At 29.6% G+C, this 27184-nt stretch overlaps 2 protein-coding genes and 1 non-coding gene across 4 annotated transcripts in view; all 3 read left to right on the plus strand.

Annotated features, from left to right (window-relative positions):
* Positions 1–10759, plus strand: part of LOC139425547 (uncharacterized) — a 305675-nt gene extending 294916 nt beyond the window's left edge. The window contains exon 3 of the mRNA XM_071180706.1: positions 10653–10759. Coding sequence (XP_071036807.1) covers positions 10653–10656 — 4 coding nt within the window. The 3' untranslated portion in view covers positions 10657–10759. The remainder of the gene's footprint in view (positions 1–10652) is intronic.
* Positions 1–27184, plus strand: part of LOC110281931 (Brefeldin-resistant Arf-GEF family protein schizo) — a 220295-nt gene that overhangs the window by 18581 nt on the left and 174530 nt on the right. The gene's annotated exons all lie outside the window — the stretch shown is intronic.
* On the plus strand, positions 14579–14660 carry TRNAS-GCU (transfer RNA serine (anticodon GCU)). Its single transcript has one exon. It is a non-coding gene; the product is annotated as a tRNA-Ser (tRNA).

A 27184-nucleotide genomic window follows, 5' to 3' on the forward strand; every position in this document is an offset into this window, starting at 1 on the left:
AAAATAAATAATCTTATGTTTACAAACCATTACTTAACTCTTTAAGAACCACCAATAGTTTCCTATATCATTTATATTATGTTGCATGTGCATTATTTTATTTGTCACCTTTCACAGCATAAATTAAAATTTTTCACCCCTTAAAGTTAAAAGTTTAACCCTTTAGGTCTCTGCTCATTATTATTTTCACTCCTAAAATATCACTACTATTTTGATCAATAAAAAAATATATCACAACTATGATAATATGTATAATTAACAATGTTTTAGTTGAATTTATGAACGATTACAATTGATCCCGTAAGTGGGGACAGTTGTAACAAGTGCACGACTGTCAAAAATTGTTAATAACTAATATAATAACATTTAAAATAATGCCGATCTTCCTTTTTTTTTTTAAACAAAACTATAAAAGGTTGGCTGAAAAGTAATTTTCGAGAGATTTTTTCGATAATTATATCGTTACTGCGATAATTGCTTATTGAATAATAATTGATTGGAATAAATCAGATAAAAATTAAAATCATTATTGATTAAAATTTCGATCATCATTTGTTGAAATAAATCGGATTAAAATTCTAATCATTATTGATTGAAATGAATCCCAGATTAAAACTCCGATCATTATTGATTAAAATAAATCATATAATAAATAATTTATCACAATTGTTAATTGAAATAAATAGGATTTATCTAAGATCATCATTGAAGGGTATTCCAGAAAATCGTCGCTGACGATGATTATACTAAATTCCTTGTCTAAAGATCAAAGATAGAGCGGACGAAATCAAAGCGGTGAATTAGATACCTTGTACAAAACTCAGCAATTATTAACCGTACGTTGTATTTTCTAAATTCTTCAATATCTTCTAAATTCAAATAACTGGTACAAAAGTGCGTATCATTCCGTTGACCGTTTTCTGGAGCTTGCAACGATCCAATTAATTCTGCTCTCGAAATGCCTATTACACGCTAGAATGGGTTGATGAGAGACTTTTTTGGAGTAGTTTGATTTAAAAACCAAGAGCACTGGGTTATTACATCAATTGTTGTAATCATCCTTCTTCATATACCTATTTGCTACAGCATAACCTGAATTGCTAACATATAAGGTTTAAAATTCTATATTTTGAAAGGATGAAATCTGTGGTTATAGGTGTCTGTCAAACAAATTCGAGTACATCAATAATTCAAATTTTAATCTACTCAAGTGTTCCGAATTAATTTATTCAGATAAATTCGTTCAAATAAATTGAATCCACTAACGAATTAAATTGGTGTTACGATTTATTATTGCTTTTCGAAACTCTGTCGTCAAAAAAATGTAGAATTAAAACCGAGGATTAAATTAAAACTCAAAGGAAAGCATCCAATGATTTAGAAGCGGAGATAAAGTAGCGTTGAAGTATTTTTTTAAACATTAAAATATTAGATCACAAGCGTTTTTTTTATTTTTCACAAAACAGTAGCTTTCCTTCATATTGATGTTTTGCATCATTTTCAGAATTGGATACCCGCGAGTGACGTCACAGTTGGTAAATCTCGGCATTTTAAATCGCGTGGTTAGGCATAACCATTTCACTTCTTTTCGTACCAATTGGGTATAATATAGCCTACGTCACAGGTTGTGTTGTTCCTACTAAATTTAACCCATGAACGGCATTTTCTGCGAGCCTAACTTCAAGCCACAAATAAACAAACGAAGTGTTCGATCGTTTAAATAGCTGCTCGCCAGATTTTATTGCATTATAAAGAAAAGTTATTGAAACTAAATACAACTAAATAAACAACAACAACTAAAACAAATAACAACAACTACTAATAACAATAACTAAATAAACAACAACTAAATTACATTCGTTTAGCATTGCGTCATATGTTGTTCCTACTAAATCGAAGTAGTTTTGTTTTTTTCATATTATACCCAATTGCCATGAAAGGGTGATTGCCAAAAATAAACTCACTGTCCTGAATATCTGTTAACTACTCACAGCTGCTATAAATATAGCATATCATTTGCTGAAAAACTTTTTTTGACACAACTGGCCGTTTAAATAATTATTCGACTATCAAAACTAATTAGATGAAATGAATTTTTTAAACGAAAATGAGAATAATCGAAACTTACTTAAAATGCTAGTCTTTTAACAAATAAGCACGTGCTCTTGTTTTTTTCATTTGCTATTTTTTTTATGTAATCAACTAGAAAGTAAATAATCTATACATGCCTCTCACGTACCATCAACATACATAATCACTACACCTTCACAATATTACCAATTGGCGAGGAATGCGCTTTGTAGGTTGATAAAATTTATTTTTCTTTTGTTGCGACGTGTACCTGAAACAAACAAACTTTTAGAAAGTGTGCGCTTAGAGATAAATAATATAAAAAAAAGTAAATAAAATCAAACTAGTTCATTTACTTGGAACCATTGACGATAAACATCGGAAGAGATGAAAAATAGGCGTGTCTCTTGGAGATTTTTGAACTTGAATTGGGTGGGCTGATTAAGTGCTTCTGCTGTTAATCTTCTTAGTTTTTAAGCATTTATGCCACTTTGTTATCTTGATGGGAAATAAAAGTGAAAATTAAGTGACATGTCATTTAGAAATGGCATATTTCAGTGACAGTTTAAAAAGAATGTTGCAAAAATATAACTGTTATTATTCAAGTACCGTTTTAATTCAGATTATCTATTTTATTCCATTTTTTGTTTCTTTTGAAGATACTAATGTTGAAAAAGAAATGCTTCTTCAGAATTTAAGTAATTTATCTAGCAAAAAGCATTTATTTTATAATGCCTTTTTTTTATCTCATGAAATGCTGCACTAGTTCTGCTACCAGGTTTATACTGCACAGTGCGCTAAATAAAAAATGAACCACCCGGAATAACTTTTGATCTAATGATAGGATCTTCACGTTCTAGGACTCATTCTTAATGGTTCGAGGGAGTTACCTCAAATATGCTAACTAATTGGTGCAGACGATATTTTGAGTAGCGAAATCAGACACAAAAATATACTTTCTCTGAATAAACATACCGGTTTTTTCGCCGTATTCTGATTTCTACCCCCCCCCCCCCCTAAAAAATAGAGATGGTAGCCCATTCTGGAAAATAGGGTTTGAATAATTTGGAAGGAGAGCGGACCAAAGTTTAGACCCCTTAATCTTAATTTTTGCGTATTTCGCCATATCTTGAAAACTTTTTTAGCGAATTAAAACAATTTTGCACTCAATTATAAAATTCGTTTATCATAAAGTAATTCCAAGCAAAAAATAAATTTTAGTAAATATTTATTTTTTATTTAATGATAGTCTACAAAATTTTGAATTGTAAGATACACAATTTTTAAAGTATATAATTTTACATGGCAAAAAAAATAGTTTTGCGAAATTGGTTGAATAGTTCCTGAGAAATCAAATTTTAAATATACGGCTTCTTTAAAATTCGATTTGTCAGGAGCTATTGCTCAAATATTCAAATATTTTGCTCAAATTTTGTATTTTGCCTTGTAAAATGAACAATATCACGCAATCTTTTCCGACACAACAACTTCTCACACTCTTAAATCATATTGGACATTTGATATAATTTTATCGCTTAGAAAATTTTATTTTTTTGCGCCTTTACAAAGCTATTGTCTATGTAAAAATATTGTGAAGTTTACAATTGTATGTCGTAGTGTTTAGTTACAATGAAAAATTATAGGAAAGGTAAGAGATTCAGTTCAAGTAACCTTTTAGACAGTTTTTTTTAATTCATTAATATCTTATTATATGAGTCCAGTAGATTTTTTTTTCTTGATCAAAATTAGATTTGAAGAAATATACTACAAAATTATCTGACGATATGCAAAAACTTTTAGAAATATTTTATGTAGGAAATAAAAATAACTGAAAAAATTGGTTAAATTTATTGAATTGAATTTATTTTTTATTTTTTTAAAGAAAAAAAAAATGCATCATCTTATATGTGTGTTTATTATTTTCTAAACTACATAGTGCAAAGTGAAAAATGGTATTTTCTGCCATAATTAAAGCTAACGCTAATATGCCGGTTTTACTTTGGGTTCTACCAAGACACTAAACTAAAGTGATCTAGTTGATTAACAAAAGTGTCTATTATTATCAAAACTTATCATCTGTCGTATGAAATACTCCTTTCTACAAAAACATCTTCCAGATATCCGTTCTTTCTTCTCATTATAGAAGATATCTACATTGGTTATTCTAAACCACACTTGCTGTCTGGTACAAAAGATCCTTTGTTTGCGGATGATGATCTTTTCCATAAGGACCAAACTACACTCAGGATATAAAAATTGAATTACAACGTGGTGGCCAGCGCATATATTATCTTATTAACAAATTGGAATTCTACAAAAAAAGAATGTGTCAAAGCGCCGCCTGTAACACAATCCGAACTATGTTTCTACGCCGCCTCATTGACATAACAATGTGTAAGAACATAACTCATATGCTCTCCGCCTTGTCTTAATAACGCGGAAGAACATCTTCTGCGCGGATTATTTCAGATCGTTAAGACATAAAAATCTCTCAGTGAGAATTTACCTTAGAATCATTAAGTCCAACGCGTGTCCCTCACAAAAGAATTGCATTGGAATGGAATTATTTTTTTTATCGTCTGCCCCATTCTGTGTCACGTGATAAAGTTAATCTGGTAAAGCACACCACCATTGTTTCCGAAGGATTGTTTTGTTTGATACAAAAACAAGATGAAGATTAAGGGATTTGGATTTATAGTGTTACATATAAATAAATCTAATTGTTAACTAGTTGATGCTATTAAAGTATTAATTGAAACTTTACGAAGATATCAAGCTTGTCATTGTTATTAAAGCATGCATCAGAATGAAGTATAACACGCTTTGCTATACATAAGATTTCACAATGTGTTTATTTTCCTTTTTAATCCTTATTTTTTTTTACTGTTATGCATGCTGAAGAGTTAAAAAGTTGTTTTGTTTATGTAATATTTATAAGCATCATACTACTTCCTGTTCTATTATTCTGATCTTATATTCGTTCCTAATTAATTATTTTTAATTGTTATTAGAATCGGGATTGTGTGTTCAACATTCAGCCGTTTTTAAAACTTTAAGCTTGGATGTTAATCAGAATTAAATTATTTGATTGTATCGATAAACGGATATCTTCTAGAGTTTTGAACAAGAGTTTAACAACAACAAACAATATCTTAAAGTAGGATGTTATGATTGAACTACGTGTTTATTTCTGCCAGAAGAAATTGCAAAAGCTTATACTGTTCGTTTTTAAAATCAAAATTACTAATCCGGGACGATTCTACTTCAAAAAAGAGTTGTGACTAGTTTTAAAATATTAGTAAAATAAATACTATCTTAATTGTCACTGATTTACATATTTATTTCAATCGGAAAACATAGCAAAAGCTCATACTAGAAGTCATTTAGAACTTAAACTAATTATGCATCAAAGTTGCCATGCGCACGAAATAAAAATATATCACATTAAAATACGTGAGCAAATTATAAATCTTTATTAAGCAAAAGACGTAGACTAGAAAGAATTATATTTCAATAAATTTGATGTGTGATATGGCACTGTATTTAACTAATTTCACGTTAATTAACATTTTAACAAACGTGGAGAAACTTACAACAACTTTATCACGCCATTTTGCTCCTAAACAATCTGATGGCTCTAACGTCATAGGTCACATGTGTGGGTATGCGTGATCTTCTTCTTGAAGTACAAGTACCCAATTAAATAATACCAGAATGTATTTTTACTTGTAATTAGAGAGTCAGAAAAAAGGGGGAACCGGTGTCTAATCAAAGGGTTACGCCTATTTTATGGTTAAAATCTAGTAGACACAAAGCTATAAAGAAGAAAATGATAAATTAAAAGTATAACTTTAAAAACTACGTTTTTCAAATGGGATGTTCAAAAGTGACGTTCTCCACGTTTTAGGTCTAAAAAAATTCTCCTTTTTAGTTTACTAGAGAAATTATTTTCTTTTGTTCCGCGATTTTTTTTCTTCCACTAACATATTGCAATAGCTAGTACAGAAAATTATTATCAACGCGAATTAGCTGCCCGACAATGTTTTAAGTAAATAAACCGTGAACAAAGCCTAAAAACAGCTGTTTTATATTTCCACATGAGCGATTGCTTATTTTCCCGCGATTAAAGGGAAAAAAGAAGAAGAAAAAAACTAATCTAGCCTGCTCAGCTTTTTGAAAAGTGAGAACGGCTTTTTAATCACCTGGCTGTTGGCGATTTTTTTGGCGGTAGGTGTGTCCGCCTAACTGATAATGGCTAGTTTTCTGTTTCTGTCATTGAAAAATCTTTAAATATTTTGTTCTTTTTCTTTAACTTTGTTTCGTGTGAAATGCTTCCTGATTATGCTCAGCGAGATGGAATTCCTTTGTGGGTGGTATATAGATCTTATTCAAGGGTAAACAATTTTGCTATTAAACAGCTCGATGTATTTAGGAGTTGGAACAATATGTTTGTTTTTAAATTTATTGATTAACATATGATTCGTTTAGTCCATACCGGTCTAAAGTAGTGCACTGCAGGTAGTGAAACTACTGTAGTCGCTACTTTTTTTCGTAGTTTGTAGTGTAGTGTGCTACTATTTTTTTTTTTTTTTAAAAAGTAGTGATGGAGTAGTGCGATTAAGAAGGGAAAAAAATAGTGCGTGGAGTCCCTCCGCGCGGAAGAAGTTAAACTTCGCAACCTGCGACTTTAATTGTAGAAGAATCAGCAGTCGTAGAAGGATCACTAGTTCTATTCAACGACTATTTTTCCTGCTCCGCTCGCTTCCGTGCTCTGTATTCATGGTAATATTGTGCATTTTTCCCTCGTGGACCTCTTGCACCAGTGGAAGTGCTTGTGGTTGCCTCATCGTCTCGCCATTGAAAATGTATTTGTATTAATAATGTATGTGAATGCGTCATAATGTAATTTCAAAAGATAAAACCTAACAATCAATTGATATTCACAAGAGACGTACCTTGACATAACCTTAAATCCGTCGCATTTTCCGTGGGATTGTTTTCACTCATTTTTTACACTTGTTATCCACTGAATTTGAAAATAAAAAATACTACCCTATTAAATTATACTAGGAGGCTCCACCCCCTGCTCGCTAACGCTCGCCAACCCCCGAGAATTGTTAAGCAATCCTATGTGGTTCACGCCGTGAACCATGGCTCGCTGCGCTCGCTTGCCAATGAACACAATGTTCTAGCACAAAGACATAGTATATTATCAAAGACATAGTATTATACTTATGTAGAAGTATTCTATCAATGTTCTTATTGGCTTTTAAAAAAGTATATTAGCTATTTAGATTGTACATGGTGAAAAAATCAAAACATTAGCTAAATGAGAAACATATTAGCAAAATAAATTTTCAAATACTGCAGTTACTCACCTTATTCAACTAAATGTGTATAATAAATTAGTTAATGCTAGAAATTCTGAAAGTTTTAGAAGCAAATTTTATTATTTAAAAATATAAACTTTAAATCCTAACTTTTCCTTGTGAGATAATAACCCTCAAAAAGTCCTTCATTTTCAAGAACACAAAAATTTGTTTTTATCGCCAAATGAAATATTTTTTGGTGATCAGCATTATTGAGTCAATACTAAACTGATTTTCTCAAAAGTCTGACCTTGTGACTTATTTATAGTAATGGAGAAGGCCAGCCTAATTAATTCCTAATTGAGTTTAAATTAAATATTATCATGTTTTTAGGGCATGAATCTGAATTGAACAACCTGATAATGATCACTCTGGTTATTGTTTCCGTTTTTAAAAGCGCTATATGTTGAGCCACCTCATGTGACATTTGTCATGTGACATTTTTAGCAGCAATCATTGGTCGATTTTCTAACGTTGCCATTCGGGGAGTTGTAATGAGGCTTTTTTTTTGGTGCCGTGTAAGAGAAATATATATATATATAGATATGTATCAAAACAAACTAAAAAAATATTTATAGAAAAACAATACTTTTATGCTAGTGAGAACCAAAACAATGTGGAAATGAATGAGGGAAAACTGGATCCTACCACGTGATTTCCTGGCCAATAAAAAATGTAGCGTTAAACGTTTAACGCAACCTTGTTGGAAGTCGCATAAGAAGTATAACTTCAAAAAAAAAACTGTAGTTTTTGGCGATTCCTGGCAACTACTTTTTACGTTAGTTTAGCGCATGAACAGATTTCTTAAACAACTAATTTTTCGAATTTAATGGGTACAAATCTTCGAGGGTCTGTCAAGGGACGTAATTTTAAATGCCCACGTGACTGTCAGTTAAGAAGAATTGCGTATTTAAGAGTCACGCATAAATAATATTTAAGCTAGCCATTATGAATAATAGATATTTTATATCTTTGGTCACACTTTTCACATGAGAATGTACACTCTTGAAATAGTGATGTTATTTCAAAAAGAAGGAAACATATTTTCGATGTACTTCATTACTTAGAAGAAAATAAAAGAGCATTAAACACTTAACGAAATTCATAAGTATTTGATAATTTTCTAGCATCTCTTAAATTAAATATTCACTGTCAAAAAAGGCATAAGAAGTTGATTACTAAATGAAGATATTCGTAAAAAAAATGCTTTAAAATAACAAAATGGCTCATGTGAAACATTTCTAAATAATTCTTCATGTTTAATAAAAGGCATTTTTTTTTGTTGTTCAAAACCATTGTAAACATGTGTAAATTAATTTCTCCAGAAATGTAAATTATACAAGTGTAAATTAATTTCTCCAGCAGTGCAAATTATACAGGTGTAAATTAATTTCTCCAGCAAAGTTTTGCTCCCTAAAGTAGTGAAGTAGTCACTACAATTTCAAAGTAGTTTATAGTTTTGTTTGTCTATTTAAAATATTTAGAGGCACTTTTAGAGATTTCAAACATGCTCCATCGACGCCCGTGTTTTTTTCCAATTATAGTGTTAGACAAACATTTATTATTATTATATTGTAAAAATCTTTTGTCATTCTATCTTTTTCCCCTGGCGTCTTTCATTTTTTACATTATTTCTACACTTTATCACAATTATTTTCTTTGGAAAACCAATCTAATTACCTCCTTATACCAGTGCAAATAAGTTAAATGATGCATTGTAATTTAAACTTATTTGACACATTTTTTTTTTTTTTTTTTGTTTCCGAAGAAAAATTCAAGTCCAAACATGTATATCTCATTAAATTTTCGATTGCATGCCGCTATTAGATATTACAATTATTTTATTCGAACCATATTTAATTAGAGTTCTGATAGAATATGATTGCTCTGAGAGCGCGATTTCGTTCCATGCTAATGTCACCCTCAATTCAATTATTTCGACCTTCCCATGTCTCGTGAATATCCTCCTTAATTCTAACTCACCATTAAGAAGAAATCATAAGTCCAAATGATAACAAAAACTACGTCATCCAAATCATTTGCCGTTGTCTCATAAACATTGAAAATGCCTTTTTTTGTCTTGATGGCTCTGTAGAAAATAGTGTGTAAATCTTACGCGCATAATATAAATCAGTTTTTAATGAATCTTTTTGATTCATCATTGTTAGTTGCAATGCTAAGCATTTTGTCTTGTTTTCATTGTTAAGAACTGTTAACCATGTTGATCCACCTTGAATATTTTTAACTGGTTAGAATTGCCTACCGTATTGACCAACATAGAACCATCTATTGCAAGGCACGGTATACGGAGTCTACGTCACGAGGTTACTCCAGGATTTTTTTCCCCGCCCTTTTTTTACCGTCTGACTTAATTTATAGTACCATTTGTGCCATGAAGTGGTAAACTTTTATCTTAGTTTATTTTACTTTTAATTTAGTTGGTAGCTGGTTTGTGCAAATGTAAAGGTAATTTCGTAGCAATTTTCTTTTTACTCTGTATAAACAGGAACACATATGGTCTGGCGCTGCATGGGTCCTTGCTCAAACTTCGTGCAACTAAACCCCAAGTTCAATTCTAACCCCCACTAACTATTTGTCCACTGGTGATATTTTAAGCCAGTACTGATCAGTATCGATGCAATCTAGAAGATGTATATGTTAATGTGAATGACCGAAATTGGTGGTTGTTGACAATCACATAGTCGCTTTGGTAAATGTCAGAAATATATACTTAAATGCCACTATACATTTGCCCGGTTTACCCAACATCAATGCTTTTTGAAGGTTCAGTGCCACTACCCGGTATGCCCTACATCAATGTTTTTCTAAGGTCAAGTGCCACTGCCCAGTATGCATTTAACCGGTACTCCGAACACTGATGCTTTTCCTAATCTATCCTCAGCAAGTATTAAAATATCGAATAAATACAATAATATCAACGAATAAATTAATATCAAATCGGATATAGCAAATATTTCAAGCATTCACCAAAGCGACTAGGTGATTGTTGACATTCACCGGTGAAAGCCGACATTCTCTTGATTTCGGTCATAACATATACAAATTAACAGCTAACCACCGGGATTCGAAACTCGGTTGCTTCATTGGAAATATAGCCCCTGAAATAACCCCTTAATTTTAAAAAAATGCATCCTATGCGTATTTTAGTCATCATTTAAGTTTAACTTGTATTATAATTCTTCTATATTTCAGATAACTAAATCGTCAATCATTCATGTGCAGATCTAAGCGCAGAATTCGTTGTTTCAAAAGGGAAATTAATGGTCATCGATCCATATGTTAAAAAGACTAATTCTGGGTGTGCCTACTTTCTAAATCACATTTCATCAGACTTGTTCGTAGTGGCTGAGAAAGTGTCTTCTGTCATGTTCATAACAGCCGATGGGCATCCGAACTTTGCCAAGTGTCCCAGTTAACTGTCTGAGTTGATTTAAAATCTACTACCATCTCCCATTGCTAGGTCATCCATTAATGGTGCTATGGGGAGTAATTAAAAGTCGTTACTCTTACTTGTTTATGGAAAGCAATATTTAAATTATTCTATTATATTATAGTTTCAGTTGCATTAATTGTTTACTTTTTTTTTTACCTTCGTATTTATGATTTATGTATTCCGGGATGAAACTGTAAGCCAGTAGCCAGAAAAGCGTCAAATTATCTGCGGAAATTCGAAATGTTGGCACAAAAAAACGACAGTTCAAACCAGACACGTGCCCATAAAAGTCACCAAATTGTTACGATGTAGATGTCACATGGTTTAGCTGATATAGATAGATAGCACTCGCTTCTGACTCTGACAAGTTAGGTTCAAAATCTAACAATGGCGAATAGAGTCTGCTTTTATCAACCATATCAATAGCATGGGGTATCTTCAATAGCAAACTGAAAATAGGTTACAGTTCCAATAACATTGGACTAACCCGTTGGAAGTTTCTATATTTTCCTCACTATCTTTACACAAATGCAACTAATTGTCACTCATTAAGCTATTTTGCCAACGACGATTTCGTCTCTATATTTGAATCAATATGAATATACCGAACAAATATACCGAAGATAATTTTACTGTCAGAAAGCCCCGACTTGTCAGGGTATTTCTTCGATGTTTTTTTAAAATAAATCAAGATATTTCTGAGCGAAATACTATAATTCTTTTTTAACACTATTTCTTTATTGACTTATTTATATTGAGCAAAAATTAAAGTCATAACGATTATTTTCCTCTTAATTTTGCGAACTTTTTCCATTTCCGGGAAGGATTATTTAAGTAATGTTCCTGTTAATATAAAAACATATACTATCGTTATTATGTCCGTTATTATGTATCGTTATCGATATTAATGGAAAGATTGGACTTTCCATTAACGCGAAAATTCTATTAACGCGACAATAAAATAAACAAACTTTAAAAATTTTATTTGCATTCTCTTAATGAAAACGTTCTGTTGTAATAATAATCCTGTTGTCCCTGTTCTATACCCTGTTCTGTTAATCTTGAAAATTTTTTATCATAGACTTAATGAAGAACTTGTTATTTTCTCAAGTATTACGTCTGGGTAAATTGGTGAATTTCAGAAGGAGAAAAGCAAATATTTAATGATGCGTTGCGTTTTGATATGTGATTTCGCCCATTCGAACAAAAGGAGCCATTGGCGAAAGGGACAAGAAACATAAAAAGTCGCCTAAATAATAAGAACAATCAGACGTAAAAAAGAAAATACTTAGTTTTGCTCTTAAACTGGCATTTGAAGCAATTGTGTCTAAAAAAATGTCCAAGAGCTGGAGAAAAAAAATTCCCGTTTATATTTTTCTTCATTTATTCGATTGTCAATATAGGTCGCCGTTTTGCTCTTTTACTTCCATGTTTTTTTTATTGTTTCTTTTTATTTGGGTTTTATTATTTGAAGCTTAGAGAAAATGTAGACATGGTTTCCAATTAAATGAAAACTTTTGTTTTGCAGCCGTTTCGTGAAGTATTTCTTGTATTTGTTTGTTTTAAATCTTTTGAGTTTAACAAAATATTTTCGACAGTCTTAACTTACTATTTTTTGAAGTGTTACTGTAATTTTTTCTATTATTTTTCTTTTCAACTAATGCGAAGTGCTTGTGGCAATATAACTATAAGCCACACTTTTTTCAAAGATGACATTATTATGAAGCTATATTCCTTGGTATTATGCCTTAAAATTGAAAAAAAAAAATTAAAAGCTTTAAGACAGATTTTCTAGAAAATTGAACATGAAAACTATTTTCTCTCTCTCACGCTAATGTTATCAACGCTAAAATAGGATATCAGAATACAAATTTTAAAAAAATATTTTTTCGTTTTTTTTTTTTTAAATTTTATTTATTTATTCAGTTATTTTGTAATATGTAACATAACATATAAAAAATATTACTTTTCTATTGATATTATTATATTACAAGTTTCTGGAATTTTCACTAGATAGCAGCACAATGCATACTAATACCTTATAATGATGTTTTTATCACCTAAAAAGTCACCTACTAGAACAGAAAATTTAAATGTATCAGTTAGTACTTTTATCATTAAACTTTAAAATATACGTTGATGTACTTTTATCACAAACCGGTCAAAAAACAACATTTTTGACCAGTTGCTTACCTAATTTAAGTCGTCACTTTCTTTTTTTTTTGCGTTGACTCGCCACGTGGAGAGGGGTTGTGTTGTCCTTTGTCCGTCATGTATAAATGATTTTAAGTGATTATGATAATGATGATAATGGTGATAAATGATTTAGAAAAACCACCGTACTGAACTAAACCAAATTTATTGAAAAGAAATTGCAGCCTATTATATCAATTTTTTATTGCCATCTTGAACAGTTCTACTCAATGTAACTCCATAATCTTATTTTCTATCCGTCGTTGAACAACCGATCCAATTTTGTTCAACTCCGTAGCCTTGTAATTTTGAACCCAATCCAGAAGATAAAGAAACTTCTAAGTCAGTACCCCCAGAGGTATCGATTTGTTATGGGAACATGGAGGACTTTTGCGACTTGACGTGCATCAGTCACCATTTACTACACGGGGAGTGTTCGGTCGACTGGGATCGAACCCACGAACTCTTGGACATGGCCCCCCCCAACCCGGCTTAACTCATAATCTTGTAAATTTTGATCCAACTCATTAGACAAGACAATTTTAAGATCCAACATTGGGACAGACTCATTTTCGTGTAGGACTTTATGGGAGCAACTTATTAAGCACATTGCTGTTATTGCGAAAACCACCTTTCACGGCGGGGGGAGTTCTTACCATATATAAACTATAGTTAATTGCCACTGCCCCGTATGAATTTAACCGGTACTCCGAACACTGATGTTTCTCCTAATCTATCTTCAGCGGATATTAAAATATCGAATAAATATAATATCACCGAATAAATGAATATCAAATCGGACATAACAAATATTTCGGACATTCGCCAAAGCAACTATGTGATTGTTGACATTCACCGATGAAAGTCGACATTCTCTTGATTTCGTTCATTCACGGTAACATAGTCGATATTTAGCATGCATATTTCTACTCTTTGTTAAACAATATAAAGTTAACAGCAATATTAAGGCAACTACAATATTATTAGTAAACAATATTATAAATTACTTAAATGAACTACTGTGCTTTTACTACATTTAAATATATAGTTCAATTAGATTTTGATGTTCTTTTAAGTTCATTTAGGTAAATAAGGAATCGATCTATTTTTATTAATTTTAAAATGTGTAGTTTAATGATTTATATTGCACAATTCAAGCTAAGCGTATCTTACTGAATTGTAAAACTGTTTTACAGTTAGATTCTTAAATAAAACCGTAACCGCTGATTTTACTGAGTTTTATCAAATAAAAATTTCCCCAACAAAATCAAATTCATAATTTTTGAAGGTATTTGGTGACCTAAATATCCCAGGTTTTTCTTTTTCCTAAAGCACGAAATTGCCGTGAAAATTATATAAAAAATTTAATTTCTTGAAAATATTTTTCGACGAATCATTATTTTGTTTTAAAAAATGACAGATTGAGCTGAACATTTTAAAAATAAGTTTTTATTTTGATATACTAATTCTTTTTAAATTTTTCTGGAACGATGACGAGGTGGCCGAGTGGTTAAGGCGATGGACTGCTAATCCATTGGGCTCTGCCCGCGTGGGTTCGAATCCCATCCTCGTCGTGAGCATTTTATTTTCTTCATTTTATCCTATACAAATCAGTTGTTCAATGCAGGTTATATAATAAAAATAAAATATGTTAATTTTGTTCTTCACTTTTTCTTAGTAAGAAAAGTAAAATTAGTTCTTTTAATTAATTATAAATAATTTAGTGTTAATTGATTTAGAATTATTTAATTTCTCAGTAGAAAATTTTCAGATTTAGTAAAATATCTTATTATTAATAATTTATAGCACAGAACTTATACCAGAGCGAAGGTATTAATGCATTAATTCAAAAAAAAAGTTAAGAGATTTTTTATTAAACTAATAGTTTTTTTTTATTAATATGATAATTAAAATAATTTATTATTAATAAAAATTTTTAATAATAATTAAAATTAAAAATAGTTGAATAATTTATAACTTAAAGGAGACTTAGGAATGTTACATACTCATTAAACTCTGTATCCATATTTTAAATTCTTTTAGATAAATTTAAGCAGAAATTATTATATGGCAAAATATTTGTTTCCTACAAATTAGTTTTTATTGAAGAAACAAATAAATAAATTGTAATGGACTTGAAACTCAGTCTTAAATTTTCTTCAAAATCCTTGTTTATTCTTCAGAAAATATTTAGCAGAAAATATTTAATATATGAAACCAACAGTTTAAGAAACCCTGCATTGGATAATACTATGTTTTTTCATAATTTCTATGTAACTTAAGCTTAGAATATGATGCAATTATATCCTATTTAAGGTTTAATTTTCTTATATTAAAAATCTAATATTAAAGATATATGTAAAGGTTTTAATATTCTGAATATTATTGTTATTATATAGTTCATTAATTACTTTTTTCTCTTTTTTAGGTAAGTCTCTTACGTTTCATTTTAGAAATGCTTCCCATGTAAGTTACTATAATTTTTTTGTTATTTTCTTTTTAATCAATTTTTCATATTTTCACTCAATGTTTTGTAGGGTCACAACATTTTCAGTTTTCTTTTCTAAAAAATTCTGAATTCTTCTTTTCAGTTTTCTTTTCTAAAAAAATTCGAAATTCTTCTTCTTTTTTGTCTTCTATTCTAAAAAAAAATCGAAATTATTTTTCTTTTCAGTCTTCTTTTGTCAAAATTTGTACATTTTTCAATTTTCATAACGTAATGATTGATATATGTTTAAAATACTGTTTATCTATGTGCGCCCTTGCACTTGATTTTTTTAAACCGAAAGAGACAGAACGCAAAATTGTTCTTTCCGGACTTCGAAACTCAGAAAAATGTACAATTCTCGATAAATTCTATGATTTTTTATTTATTTATTTTTTTATAATATGCAACTATGACATAGTTATTAATTATTTATATTTATGAGAAACTAAAATAATTGGATGCAACAAGATTTGTGTATGATGTAGAAGATTAATAAAAGGTACTCTTTCTATCCTTAAGAATTAGAACTATTTAAAAAATTAGATTGCATTAGGAAGTACTTAAAATAAATATTAAATTAAATTGAAATTTTTATTAAACCATTAATTTTCAAAGAAGAAATTAGATTGAAATTAAAAGTTTTAAGTAATTTTTCCTACGAATATTTTAATTAACTAANTCTTCTTTTCTGTCTTCTATTCTAAAAAAATTAGAAATTATTATTCTTTTGTCAAAATCTGTACATTTCTCAATATTTTATAACGTAATGATTGATATATGTTTGAAATACTGTTTATCTGTTTGCGCCCTTGCACTTGATGTTTTTAATCCAAAAATGACAAAAGAACGCAAAATTTTTCTTTTCGGACTTCGAAACTCTGAAAAATGTTCTCGATAAATTCTATGATTTTTTTATTTATTGTTTTTTTTTCATTGTAATATACAGACAGACAGAGTTATTAATTATTTATATTTATGAGAAACTAAAATAATTGGATGCAACAAGATTTGTGTATTATGTAGAAGATTAATAAAAGGTATTCTTTCTCTCCTTAAGAATTAGAACTATTTCAAAAATTAGATTGCATTACGAAATGCTAAAAATAAATATTAAATTAAATTGAAATTTTAATTAAAACTATTAATTTTTAAAGAAGAAATTAGATTGAAATTAACAGTTTTAAGTAAATTTTCCTAGGAATATTTTAACTTACTAACTGTTGCCCGCGGCTTTGTCTGCGCGGAAATACTTTGATTTCAATTTTAACTATTTTCAAGAATTGTCCATGATATTGTCAAAGCTCTTTATGTATTGAATTTTTATTAATAATTTAAAATCTGTCCGCTAATAATTAAATTACATAAACCACCATAATATGAATGCGGGGATTGGTATGAAATTGGTATGACAGTACTAAAGCACTGTTTAGGTTTAAAATTTATGCTGCTATTTTAGTAAGGATAGAAGATAAATTTAAATAATTACTTCGTATCTAAGCTTTTATTTCTATAAAAATACAAAATTAGTCTAGATAAATACTTCACGTATAGCTAACTATTGGACAGTGCTTGAACTATCTTAGACAACCTAACGAAAGGAATATACTACAACGTTAGACAACCACTAATACTTTACATAACCTAACAACACTCTACTTGAGACAATCCAACAAAATGAATATAAACAAATGCTTAACGTGTAACTAAGTATTTAACACTACTTAAATTATTACTTAAGACCTCCTTACAAAATGAATTATTATCAATTGATGATTGTAGTGTTGCCAATTTAGATAGAGAAATACTTGCATTTTTGGAGCCACATAAGAGAAATAAATATATAGATCATTCAACTAGTTCTTTTTTTGACTGTGATATGTAGTTTCTTGTAGTTTAATTTTATTTCTTTAATATCGTGTTACTCATTTATTACTTTTCATATTTTTAATTGAAATCTAAGAAGTTCTTGCAATTAAGGTCAAATACATTTTTTTGTTTGCCTTAACGATCGTTGTTAAGAAAATTCTACAGTTAACTCCAAACCATTCAACATTTCACTTCACTTCATAAATGTCTTTTCTTTTTCGATCTCAACTCATTTCTTTAAAAGAAATTTTAAATCCCAGTAGTAACATTTCTTTTGTTTTCGACTTTTTCTTTTTTTCAATATCTCTTCCAAGTAAAAGTTTTTTCTTCGTAGGTATTGTACTCCGCCATTTTCTTTGTGTATCAGCCCGAACAAAAATCGTTTGCCGAGTGTTGAGTTTAAATGATCATTCTTTTGACATCATTAATCTTTCAGTTTAGTTTACAAAAAGCCTCGGATTTCCTTTGTCTTTTCAAATTTATTTCACGTGTCTGACCTCGATATTTTTAAATAAAAAAAAAATTATTTTTGATCGTTGGCAACATCTCGCAATTCCCATTTACTCTTTTGTTTCAATTATTGTAACTTCGAACGAAAGTGAAACCGACATGTTTGAGGATAAAAACGTCTTATCTCGATGATTCTGAACAACAAAGTTACATTATCTCTTCTTCCTTTTAAAAGTATCTTTTGTCCCAAACGTAGAATCTGATGTTATCTGCAATTATTGTGAAGTCGATTCTTGATTGTTTGTTGGGAAGGAAATGGCATCTACTTTTTAAAACATTTCAAATTTATAAAGAGTAAATAAACAAATAAGAAATTCTTATCCATTGTAGCAAGAAATATCATTGTTTTACCTGCAAATCTTTCCTACTAGCTTTTTAAACGAATTACATTATCCGTTTAAAAAATTCTATTTTAGGCGTAAAAGGGGAAAATCTGTAAGAAAGGCGTTTATAGAACTTTTATTAACTGTATTTCGCATCAACTGTATGTGGTAGATGTTAGCGTATGTAATACTGTCTTGGAAATTTTTTTATTAGATTTCGGCTAGTTTTAAGAACTAGCAATTTTCCATTCGTATTCGATTTCGTTAAAAATATTTCGTTATACTCATGTCTTCCGATGTCTTCATACTCAATTTTGATACCCGTGAAAAAAAACTTAGTTTTTCTCTTATGCTGAGTCAGGGAAGTATTTTTACGCTAGGCGATATTTCTGCCTCTAATAACGCCAATTGTCGCCATCAAGTCTGTTCAAGTCATTAATGTTACCGCAGTCATTTTTACGAATGAGAACAGTATATTTCAATGGGCCGGGGTGGCTCAGAGGATAGAGCGCTCGCCTGCCTATGAGGTGAACCGGGTTCAAATCCCAGAAATGGTTAGCCGATACGAACTCCGCAGCCGGCTCTCACCGATCACAGCGCTGACGTAAAATATCCTCAGTGGTAGACGAATCATGAGTCACAGTTCCCTTTCCGTCAAAGTAACCGTGGGAGGCTTCCGTTATTTTCCTCTCCATGTAATGCAAATGCGGGTTAGTTCCATCAAAAAGTCCTCCACAAAAGCAAATTTCTCCCAAAACTTGATCTAGGAGTTCCCTTGTCTTCTGGATTGGGTTCAAAAGTGCAACAATACGGAGTTGAACTTTGGTAGTCGTAAACTCAAAAATTGAGTCGGCTGTTCAACAACGGTTATAAAATAAAAATATATTTCAATAGATTTTTCCTGCAAGTAGCTGTTGTTATTCAACTCTATGTAGTATCAAAATTATTGCAACATCAATCATGAACGCAAGAAATTTAAAAAGAATAATACTAAAATAAAATACACATTTTTTACAATATTTCTCTTACTCGTTTAGTTACAAAGTTAGTTCCACATTACTCTTTATGCCTAACATTAAGAAAAAATAAATAGATGTACTGTAAATCGTTTTCAGTATTTATCATACTTATTTGGTTTCAAAACAATCTACGTAAAATTTAAGAAAACAAATTACTTATGTGCAATGTAATTTTTGTTAATTTTTTTGCAAATAATAAAAATTACATCAATATCACCCATAAAACATTACAAAAAAAATCATACATTTCATTAAAAGCAAAAATGGTGAAATTTTTTACAGCTATTATTGCAAAGGACATTCTGGTTTAGTAATTTTTATTTTGGCAACTGGCATGAATATTTTACTCAAAACCTCATTGTTAACAATAATTTAAAATCAAATTCGTAAAGCATTGTTCCATTAAACATGTTTTTACAATAATTTAGATTAAATCTATAATTTTAAATTTCAGCCATTTTCTTGGTTCGTTCTTCACGAGTGAACAAATCCATTCAAAATATGAACTTGAAAAAAAAAATAACGCTACACTATTGTATCTGATTTGTCATGCATTCAGTTTAAAAAAACAAAATATTTAATGCAACATTTTACTCCGTAATACCATTACATAATTAACTAAATTCATATCAGTTAAACAATAAGTTAGAAAAATGTTCGAAGAATGTCTTCTGGAATATCCCACATGTTCAACGAAGCTCAAATAGCTTCGTACCATGGGTGGAAATCTTTTTAACACTTCGTCGATTTGAATACTGAAAATAGAGGCCAATCTATTTGGAAAACTATTTATGGAACAGTTTTTCTCTATCTTCCTCCTTTTGTCTTCCGTATTTCTGTTTTGATGCGTTTCTTTGCACTTGTCATTTTATTCTAACAACGATTCGGAATTTTATCGCCAATTATCGCCTTGAGGCGCCAACACGATCGTAATGCGATTAGTTAAGTGACCAAATTTATCTCGCGTTTGTAGCCATTTAAGTGATTTAACAGTGACCTAGTTTTTAAACATGAATAAAAACAAATTATTATTTTTTTTTAGTATTTTGAGTTAAACCGTTTTGATGTTCTGAACTCTTTTGTTAGGATTTAACAATTTGTTTTCTTTTAAACAAAAAATAATAATTCCTTAATGCCTGATTCGTTAGGTGATTTCTTTTTTTAACAATGAGGATTGATTTAAACCGGAAACTAATGCTGAGGAGAAACAGCTTATTTGTAGTTATTTTTTCCCACAAAACGTTTTATTAACCTAAATAAACTAATTTAAACGATCATTAACACTTCTAAAAAGTGTTTGTATGCAACGTTACAAAATAAAGTGTTAAGTTCTCTTAAGTAGGGGAAAATTGTTTTGCTAATAGTTTCGTTCAATTTAAAATAAGGTTTCGTTTCAGTTTAATAATGTAAGTTACGTTTCATTGCCTTTTTTCCCCATTACTCATGTAGATGTACCATGTAGATTGTCTCAATTTATTTGAAAAATAAACTGTATTAAATTTTCTGATAACCCACGTCTTATTACATTTTTGCATTGCCTATGTCCATTGATATTTGAATTCAGTTTAAGAATATGCTGTGTTAGGTTTCTTGATAAAGCAGGTTACGTCTGATTACATTTTTGCATTGCCTAGGTCCCTTAATATCTGAATTCAGTCGAAGAAGAATATGCTGTGTTAGGTTTCTTGATAAAGCAGGTTACGTCTGATTACATTTTTGCATTGCCTATGTCTCTTAATATCTGAATTCAGTCGAAGAAGAATATGCTGTGTTAGGTTTCTTGATAAAGCAGGTTACGCCTGATTACATTTTTGCATTGCCTATGTCCCTTAATATCTGAATTCAGTCGAAGAATATGCTGTGTTAGGTTTCTTGATAAGGTTACGTCTGATTACTACATCAATCAAAAATCACAATTTTAGCAGTAAGAACTTGTTCTTTCTGTATTTACCCTAGTGGTTCGCTTAACTCGTATTGAAAATTATGATCCTTTTTTTTTCCCTGATGCTGTGCTAAATTTTTCAAAATACATAACCATGTTAAATATATCTTAAAAACAACTTCACATTATTCATCGATGTTATGAAAATCTAAATAACTTTAACAAAACATATTATCTGTTATTAAATTTAGTATAAAAATATAATTTGACGTCGTGTTTATCTTTAGGTGTCATGTCTTATCACTGCAAAGTAATTTGCGACTTAAATATCAGATCGAAATTTGTAAAGTTTTTAAGAAATTGGTCAAAAACAATTTTTTTTTTGTTCACTTATTTATTTGTTTTTAGATTATTAACGTATGTGAGAACATTTTTTCATAATTTGTTATGTAATTTTTGCTTGCATTCTACACATTTTCAAAAGTCAGAATATGTGCATCGAATTATCTAGATTCATATTTTTTGTTGAAAATCTTGTGTTCTAAAAGAAAATAATTCGAAATGTAAATCCAACAAAACGTAGATTTTATTTTTTAACATTAAGAGAAGTTTGAAAGAATCTAAGAAGTACTTTTCTTTTTGGAGCATTTTTCTTATCTTTTGAAAGAAAATTATACTTTTAAAGAAGAAAAAAATTAAGACGGAAAGTTGAAAGGCTTCTAAAAATTGTTAGGATACTTCATCTTTCTCTTCTTTGGTATCTTAAGTGCTCTGGAATTGTGTTTGATGAATATATCTTTTGGATCGGAAAAAGAGCCGCCTTTTATTCTGCCTTTTATTATCATTCTTTTTAAAAAAAACTTTGTCCATATAGGAAAAAAAAAGTTTCTTTTATTTAACCTTCATATAAAAAAAGTAGTTCCTTTAGCCGATTGTTCTTATTATTTTTATTCGAATAAGTATTTCCGTGTATTATTTCTTCATAATTTTTAAATTATGTGATCTTTTGCTAAAAATTTAACGTTGGGTTAATGCTTGAAATTTTAAAAAAATTAAAAACTGTCACAATGTTATTATAATAAAAATAGAACTTTTATAACTTTATTAAATATATAATAAATATGAAATAAAATTATATAAAAAGTTTTATTAAGTGGAAACACAGTTGTGAAATTTATGTTTACTAGATTCAACTAACTAACTTTATTTAACTCGACTTTAACTAACTTTTTACTAGATTAGACTCTAGTAAACATAAAATCGTTTTTTTTTTTAAATTTTATTTTTTTGTTTTAATGTTTACTAGATTCAACTTCACGCTAAGTCGAGAATTCCTGGACTTTTGAACTCCTATTTTGAACACTTATGAACCATAATCGTCATTTTTATTAAAATATTACCAATCAAAGTTCGAGATATCAAGAGTATACTGTATTAATATATATATACCAAGAAAGCCCTCATATCTTTTGCACGTTGGCAACAAAGAATTGAAATATCAAGCGTGTGAATTGTCATAGGAATGAAATCGTTAACTTACATATTTACAATCTTCTTAATGATTTTTTTCCCCTCTTATGATCAACGAAAAGTTGAAACAAACTGACCTCTAAGCTAAGAATTGTACAGTTAAAAGTAAACTAGATTTTCTATTTCATGTCTTTTTTTTTTTTCAATTTAACTTCTTAATCGTTAGGTCATTTGACAGTTTTACAGTAATAGAGCAAATTTCGAAAATTTATTATTGTGTTTTCAACGAAGTTTTGAATCTTTAATAGTACGTGTTTTTTTAAAATCATATTGCTTTGTATCTGCATATTTTTCTATTGTATGTCATTTATATCAAGTTAAAATTTCGATTTCTCGGGAACTATTCGACCGATTTTGCTCAAATTTTGTATTTTGCTTTGTAAAATTACATTCTTTAAAATGTTGCAAAGAATTGCATACCTTACTATTTAAAAACTTTCGACAAATCCTAAATAAAATAATAATAAATACGTATCAAAAATTCTTTTTTGCAGGGAATTATTTTTGGATAAATGAATTTTATAATTTTGTGCAAAAATTGTTCAATTTGTTGAAAACATTTTCGAGGTGAGAGAAAATACGCAAAAAATAAAATTAACATTAAGGGCTCCAAACTTAGGAAAGCTCTCTTGTTCAAACTATTTAGACGATATTTCTCAGATTGCGGATACCCCTATCTATCTGGGGAGTCTGAAATTCGAATCAGTCGAATACAAAGGTATGTTTTTTCAGCGAAAATACGTTTTTGTGTCTGCTTTTGTAACTTAAAATATCGTCTGCACTAATTAATTAGCTTATTTGAAGTCACATCCTCGAACAGTTAAGATTCAGTTTGCAACGTGAAGAACCGATTATTAGATCAAAAGTTATTCAGGGTGGTCCGTTTTTTTATTTTGCGCACTGTACAACTTCTAACTTCAACACGTCCTTTATTCCAACTTCGTTTTATCTCCGAATTGAAGGGAATTTAAAATTTTATGAACAGAAAGAGAGATAATTTTAGACTTTTTATATTCCATAACTTTCTGGTGATTTGTGCTGTTAGCTAAATGTGCTGTAGCGTCTTCGTACTTTATTAAGCATATTATATTTCACTAGTGGGCTGCTCCCCCTCGCCAACCCCCGAAAATTGCTATGCAATCTTATATGGTTTTCTTCGCAAACCAAGCTCGCTTCGCTCTCTACTAACTTAGGTACATTGCAAATGCACAAAATTCTAAGAATTCAAAACAATCATTCAAATCCATATAACAACTTTTTTTTAAATAAAAATTACCTCTTTTTAGAAAATACTAAGTCATTAAAATAAATATGAATTCAAATAAATGACATGTAATTCGTTAAACCTATTAGAAATGTGCTATAGTATAAAATTAAAATCTTAAGATAAAATTTCTAAAACTGATATCTCTTTAAAAAGGTTAAAATTTTGGCTATAATTAAGTCTATTAAAAATTGAAATAAGTGAATTGCAATGGAAAAACCTGCATAAACAAATAAATTCTAGTAAAACAAATAAATTCGTGATATAAATCAAAAATTGTCAAATAAATTCGTAATATATAAATTCGTGAAAAAAAGCGCTTTCGACAAAATACTAAAATAGAGATCTATCGACAAAGACTACTCACTTCTGCCTAGCTTATGCTCTCTCTGGTTATTTCAGTTTCCGTTTTTAAAAGTGCTATATGTTGAGCCATCTCAGCTAGATTTGGCATGTGACATTTTTAGAAGCAATCATGGGTCGATTTTCTAGCGTTGCCATTCGGGGAATTGTAATGAGGTTTTTTTTGTCCCCGTGTAAGAGAAATATATAAATAGATTTTTTCCATATTTTTTTTATTGTTACAAAGCAATTAAGATTATAAAATATCAATTTCATACAATTTTGGAAAACTAAAATAAATTTTCATATAACATTTTAAAACCCCGTATGTGAATTATTTCAACTTTTTACCCAGACGGTTCGATGAACTACTTGATTGATTTTTGTTCTATTTTTTACAAACTCCACCTGAGTTAATCTAATTACACCTTAAGAGAAACAATTCCTTGAATAAAAAAGTGACTTATGTTCCTGTCTCATACCAGCCCTAAGAACTGGTGTCGTTTGAAAAGAATACCTTTGTTCTTAGATGCAAAATGTTGTTTAGAATTTCCACTTCAAAACCAGGAAACATCAGACCAAATATACACGGAAGAAGCGTTCTAACTTCATTCAATCTTCGAAATGATGAGACTACGCCTAAAAACTTTATCAACTGAGAGATAATTTTAGATAAAAAAAAAATCTTTCAGAATCCCACCCTGCTGTGTTTTCTCTTCTTGTTTTTATAAATTTTTAGGTCATGCCCTCTCTTCTCTCATTTTTTATTCATAAGTGGGGGAGGGTTGGAAGTTTTTTAGTGAGTAAAGTGGTTCAAGGTTGGGTTGCTGTTGCATATACGGCCACCTACGGTGTAAATACTTTTCCTACGTGAGTTAGCTTAATATGGAATTCCAACTTAGAACAAAAGAGCACGTGTTTTCTTCGTTTTTATTTCTATTTTGGGCGATTACACTTGGTTGTACAGATTTCAAATGCGATTTAATTTGTTCGATTAACAGCAGGTGCTGTGGGAATTAGGAAAACTAATATCGGTTTATTTTTAATACAATCCTAACCCTTTGAGGCAGACGTGACACCGGTGTCCCTTTTATATATTTTTTTCTGATGTTCTAATTAAAAGCAAAAATATATTTTGCTATTTTTGAATTACAAGACGCGGTCTAATAATTACTAAAAATTTTGTTAGATTATTAGAATTATATTTGTATTAAAATATAAAATTCAAAAAAAGTTATTAGAATATTTTTTTCATTCTTATTCTAAAACTTAACAATGTAAATTTTAAAAAAAATTCCACGATGAATAACTGTTTGTCTTAGATCTAAACAACTACAATTATTGTTTGGAAGTGAGTCGTGTTTTTTTATTCGACATTTTACCTTTAACGCAGAAAAATTCACATGTTATTGTGCATTTTCTGACCATAAAATATCAAAATGCTAAATACAATATTTTTCATCTATTTTCTCCTAAATAAACATCAAATAAGGAGAAAGTATAAAAAAAAAACTTAAAGAATAAAAACGTCAAAGGGTTAATTTAATTCTGTAAGGATTGACTTAAACTGAACTGAACTGAACTGAATCAAATTTGAAAAGTATATATTGCTGTATAACTGTTCTAAACAATGGCAAACTACAACAAAAATGTCAAAAAATAAATAAATAAATGTTATAGATTTATAGTTAAGTATAGTGGAGAGTTTCCTCTTTTAGTTGCTAGTTTACTTTTATAAAATTTTGCAAAGTAATATTAACTCTTTCATTGCGAAAGACGAGACAACTCGTCTTGCAGGCATATTCCCTGCTCGTTAGAGACGAGATAATTCGTCCTTTACACTAAGCTTTTCAATTTTATAGCAGCCTTCCCAGCTACTTATTGACCAACATTTAGTATAGACTATTGTTTTCATTTTATTATCTGCATGTCTGTAAACACGAAGTGAGAATTGTTATTGGTTAATATATTTCAAAGATAAATAAACTGGTTTTTAATAAATTTGCCTTTTGTTTTAATTTTAGCGCAGATATGGTGAGACAAAAGCTTGCATTAGCCGCTTTGAAAGTGATAAACTAAAATTTTATGTTTATAAATAGATTAAAAATGATTTGCTATATTTTTTATTATTTCTGACATCATTTAAACTTTAATAATGTGGCTTATAATTGTTTCTGAATAACTACTTTTTCTCTGCATAGTCTCTATCACAGGGGTTTCCAACTTACATGAACCCGGGGGCCACAATTAAAAACACAAATCAAATGGCGGGCCGCAACTTTATCAAAATTTTATGTAGGACTCTTTTTCGTTTGAAGGAACATTAAATATTATTGTCAGATTTTTACCAAGTTGTACAAAACAAAAGTATTGAATTACAAATGAAAATAAGAAGTAGATTTTTAAAAATATTTAATTGCATATTAAAAAATTCGGGCTACAATAACTTTAATATGCACCCATGCATTAAACAATTAATGCGCAACAGATATCTAATTGTTAAGATATAAAACTTTAAAAAGGTTGGTNATTAAACTAATTTCAATAAAAAAAAAATTAAAGTTTGCGGCTATATATTTCTTATAGCAAACCATTGAATATTAATTTTCCGTTCATCTTTCACTTAACAGGTAGTTTCATCATTATTTTTCAAAGAATAAACTTTTCAAACATAGATACTAATCTCTGAAAATTTTACTTTGACCTTTTCACAGTCCTTGAACAAGTCATTGATTTTTTACCTTCGCTTTTTTTGATGAAAAAAAAAATGCATTAAATAATCATTATGCACTTTACACTATATCAGTATGTTAGTGTTCCCATGTATGTTTCGATTCTTTAACATGTTATTGTTAATTATCGTTTTTTGTGAGT

Source organism: Parasteatoda tepidariorum, chromosome 5 (genome assembly GCF_043381705.1).
Source record: "Parasteatoda tepidariorum isolate YZ-2023 chromosome 5, CAS_Ptep_4.0, whole genome shotgun sequence".
Lineage (NCBI taxonomy): Eukaryota > Metazoa > Arthropoda > Arachnida > Araneae > Theridiidae > Parasteatoda > Parasteatoda tepidariorum.